General features: G+C 42.5%; 1 protein-coding gene across 1 annotated transcript; it reads left to right on the top strand.

Moving 5' to 3' along the window:
- Positions 1-1,592: 1,592 nt before the first annotated feature.
- LOC140922293 (uncharacterized) lies at positions 1,593-2,564 on the top strand. Its single transcript, XM_073372292.1, has 2 exons — positions 1,593-1,601; positions 2,058-2,564. The coding sequence occupies exons 1-2, from the start codon at positions 1,593-1,595 to the stop codon at positions 2,562-2,564; spliced, it is 516 nt and encodes a 171-aa protein (XP_073228393.1).
- Positions 2,565-4,696: the final 2,132 nt, after the last annotated feature.

Raw genomic sequence — 4,696 nt, forward strand, 5'->3', positions numbered from 1 at the left:
ACCTAAATTCCGTATTCAAAGGGTTAAATTAAGCTTCACTGTAACTCTAGAACAAATGCTTGGAGATTATCAAAGTAAAATGTCCGGTATTTGTGTTTAGGGCCACCAGCTCAGCATTTAAGGTTCACAGTTGTCTTCTGAGTTTTTTCGTTCACATTCAAGATATGTTTAGGTTGACGAGTGCCAGCATGAACCACGACTAGTTTAAGAGGTATTCTTCCTTCTATTGCTCTGCGAGAAGTCCCTTATGTGCGACGACTTTTTTAAGACAAATGTACACTTCCCCTGACCAGTCGAACTGATAATTTTGTCGTGATAATGGCCTCCAACCACCCATTAGTCGCCATGCTCTCCACCCATCTATTTACGCTTTGAGCAAGTCACATGGGGTGTACATGAATTGAATCCTGCGTTTTTGCGTTTGCTATTCTGCATCTGTCACACAGTTTTCTTGTTAAATTGCGTCTGCGCGACAAATTGGACTTACATGCAGGCGATCACGTTTGGAGCACGTGATCATGTGACATTTGAAGTTAGGCTTAGTTACATAATTCAGGATTTTTTTTTGAGAGGGTGGGGGGGGGGAGGATTTTACATATCAAAATCAATTTTAAAAAATCTCGGGAACTTAACAATGAAAATGAAAAACAGGACAATACCCGACATTTTGGCAACAATTCACAGGAAAAAACGTCGACAAAACGTTTTTGCTTACCTACCAAGAGACGAGATCTCCGCCCACTCACAAGCTACAGCAGTGTCTAGAGCATTGTCCTCTGAGCACAACAAATCAGATGCTGAAATATCCAAAAGACAGACCATTTATAAATAGATTTCAGCATAACCAACAACTTCCATTTCAAAAACAAAACAAACAATAACTGAAGATTTCATTTTTAGCCATTCCATGCTAACTACTGTACTGGCGGAAAACCAATCCAAAAAGGAGACGTTGGAAAGAAACTGCCTTTTTTTTTCTCGCGACCTAAATTCCGTATTTAAAGGATTAAATATGTAGCATATCAAACGCATGCTTCACTGTAACTCTACTGAACAACAAAGAATTAAGTGAAAACGCTCGGAGATTATCACCGTACTGAATGTCCCGTTTGTGTGTTTACGGCGCGCCTCTCAGCATATGAGGTTTCACAATTGTCTTCTGAGTTTTTTGGTTCAAATTCGAGATATGTTCAGGTTGACGAGTCCCAGTATGAACCACTACTAGTTAAAGAGGTACTTTCCCTTCTACTGCTCTGCAAGAAGTCTCTTATGTGCGTGGACTTTTCTATGTCAAATGTACACTTCCCCTGATCAGAGGAACGGAAAATTTTGTCGTGATAATGGCCTCCAACCACCTATCACTCGCCATGCTCTAGACTCAATTATTAATGCTTTGATCAAGTCACATGGGGGGTGCATGAATTAAATCCTGCGTCGTTGTGTTTGCTGTTCTCCGTCTGTCCCGGAGTTTTTCTAATACATTGCGTCGTGCGTGACATTTTTGGCTCACGTTTGGGGCATGCGATCGTGTGACATTTGAACTAGGCTTTTGCTACATAAATCCGGGGGGGCTCACGTTGTCGTCCAACCTCATGGTTCTGGTGATTTTGGAGTAGTGTCTGTCCAGGTAAAGGTTTGGGGCCTCCACGTCCAGTGGGTTAGACGTTTTGTTACCTCTTTTTCATGCTGGATTCAATTCTTGTTCTATTATTGCCGCAAGGCCTTCGGTTCTTTGCCAGGTGTGCTTTTCTCACGCCGTTACCTTTATGATCTATCATCTTTGCCTCCGTTTTATCGTGGCCTTCTCTCCGCATGGGTCGCTGCCGAGGGTTCCTTCTCGGCCACTCGGGAGTCTTTAGTCGTGGGTTCTTTCTCTTGTGAGTCTCCTATTGCGGTTGCCGAAGCTACCACCAAGTCCGTGTACTCTCTTTTTGTAGCCAACCACTCCCAATTGTGTTCGTCATTTCGCCCCTGTTTTGGGGCCTTTGTACTAGCATTCTAAATGGGATCAGCTGTTTCAGTTCCCTCTCGACCGCCCTGTGATTGATCTGGCATAGTTGATCTCGCATGGAGTTCTCCGCACGGCCTATCGTCTGGTGATTACCTTTGGCATGGTAGATGTCCCGCTCGCCTGCATCTGTAGTCCTGCAGTTTTAGAGACGCTTGACCACCTGTTTTTCTATTGCCCCCTTGCAAAGTCTATTTTGTCCTGGTTACAAGCGCTTATGGTCCGTTGTTCTGCTCTTGTTCCGTCCCTAGCATACCGTCACGTTCTGTTAGGCTTTAACCGGGATGAGTTCCTCTGCGTCCCTTGCATCTTTGTTTACATGGTGAATGTCTGTACGTTTTTCTTGTGGCAGTCTCGTAACGATTATCGTTTTCGTGATGTTGCTCCAATCGCTGCTGATGTACTGGCAAAGGTTCGGGTCCGCGTCCGTTTCTATTTTCCGCTGTTTTTAAAACGCTTTCTTTCTTCTCGTCTCCGTCGCTTTTTTGTCCGCCAGTGGGGTGTACGTGGTGTCGTTGCGTCTGTTGTTGATGGTCGTTTAGTAGTTCACTTGTAAGCTCTGTTTGTTGTTTGCTGGGTGTTGGCCCCCTGCGTTTCTGCCTGGCCCTTTTATTTCACCATAGAGCGCGCCATCGGCCTTGTAGAGTTTCTCCCGCATTGCCGTTTGCCGTTAGCCCTTGTTTGTTTGTTTGTTTTTTTCTGGATGTTGGTCCCCTGCGTTGCTGCCTGGCCCATTTTCTCCATCTCATAGCGCGCCATTAGCTTCGTGGAGTCCTTCCCGGTCTTGTGTCTGTTGTTAGTTAGTGCTTAGCTATCGCCTCTCGCGTATTTTACCTTGTCCGCTTGTGCTGTTTTGCCCTCTGTCGTGCTTGTCCAGTAACGTACTTGTGTAAAGGATGGCGGGGATCATTACCCCGGCGACTTTTGGCGTGCTTGTGCACCCATCCTGAGGCATGTTAACCTGCAATGTATAGTATGGTGTCGTACAGTGCTGTGTCTGTGTTCTTTGTTGTTAAATCGGTGACTTGGCATTGCACTCTGCCATGTATGCCCGCCTCGAAACAAAAAAAAATACACGGGTTTTGGCCGGGTACCACAGCTGTCCATGGCTGCTACTACCCGCGTGATATGGCTGTGCGCACACGTGAGGTAATGGCCAGGCCGGTCACAATGCTAATCAATCCAGCATCGAAATTTCAAGTATCCATTGTAGAAATAGATCCCCACGGGAGGTACTTAATCACCAAACTCCAAATAGAGTATAGAATCTTTTATGTGATTAATGTATATGCACCAAATGATTACCGCGAACAGGAACAATTTATCAGAATCTTAGGTGAAAAACTTGTCTCCAAAACTGACACCACAAAATTAATCATTTCAGGTGACTGGAACGCCACCCTAAACAAAATTGATAAATGGGGAGGACTGCCCTGGAAAGAAACCACATATAGAAACTCCATTATTGACCTGATGGAAGAACTCGATTTACTTGATATTTATAGGCAATTCCATGCCGACACCAAATCATTTACGTACGAAACTAAAAACTCAAAGTTGAAATCGAGAATTGACTTTTTCCTCGTATCTCGCCCTATCTCATATAATGTTAAAAGAACTGAGGTGCGCTCTTCCATAGCACCAGACCACAAAGCAATTTTTTTAGGTATGGAGTTACAAAGTGAGCTTAAAAGAGGGCCTGGGACGTGGAAATTCAATAATACTTTATTAGAAGATCAAGACTACATAGATTTAATAAATTTTATTTACCCTCGGACGCTAGAAAAATACAAAGATGTAGAAAGCAAGCAACTTCTTTGGGAATTGATAAAGATGGAACTTCGAGCTAAGACTATGAGCTACTCTAAGAAGAAAAGAGCTGAGGTTAAAAAACGGGAGATTTTCCTCCAACATAATTTAGCAATGATGCCGATTTAAACCCTCATATCCTATATCAATACGAGGCGCAGAAAAACGAATTGAATTCTTTGTGCGAATCAAAAGGTAAAGAGGCAATTTTTAGATCCAAAGTTAAGTGGATAGAACAAGGCGAAAAACCAACAAAGTACTTTTTTAATCTAGAAAAGAAAAACTATGTAACGAAAACCTTGCTTCAAATTAAGTTAGATAATGGTGAAATCACTTCGGACATGAAAAAGATAAATAAACAAATAGAGGTGTTTTTTAGCGAAACATACAAATCCAAGCTTACTGATGTCCCGCTATCTGAAGAGGAATTAGGCCTCAAGGACTTTATTCAAAACTTGGAAATTCCACGTCTGTCTAACGAGGAACAAGCGACGTTTGAACATGAGTTAACTGTACAAGAAATTAAAAATGTGTTGCATTCCTTTGAGAAAAATAAAACTCCTGGTGAAGACGGTTTCTCCAAAGAATTCTATGAAACTTTCTTTGACCTTTTAAATCAGAATCTACTTGATTCGTATGATGAAGCTTTTCAGAAAGGCAGTCTCTCAGTGTCCCAGAGAAGAGGAGTAATTTCTTTAATTCCAAAAAATGACTGCGACCTGTCAGAGCTTACTGGATGGCGCCCAATAACGTTGCTTAATGTTGATTACAAAATCCTGGCAAAGTGTATTGCAAAACGTATAGAACCTTTCCTTCCCAAACTAATCCATTCGGACCAAACAGGATTTATGAAGGATAGATATATTGGTCAAAACGTAA

Source organism: Porites lutea, chromosome 13 (assembly GCF_958299795.1).
Source record: "Porites lutea chromosome 13, jaPorLute2.1, whole genome shotgun sequence".
Taxonomy (NCBI): domain Eukaryota; kingdom Metazoa; phylum Cnidaria; class Anthozoa; order Scleractinia; family Poritidae; genus Porites; species Porites lutea.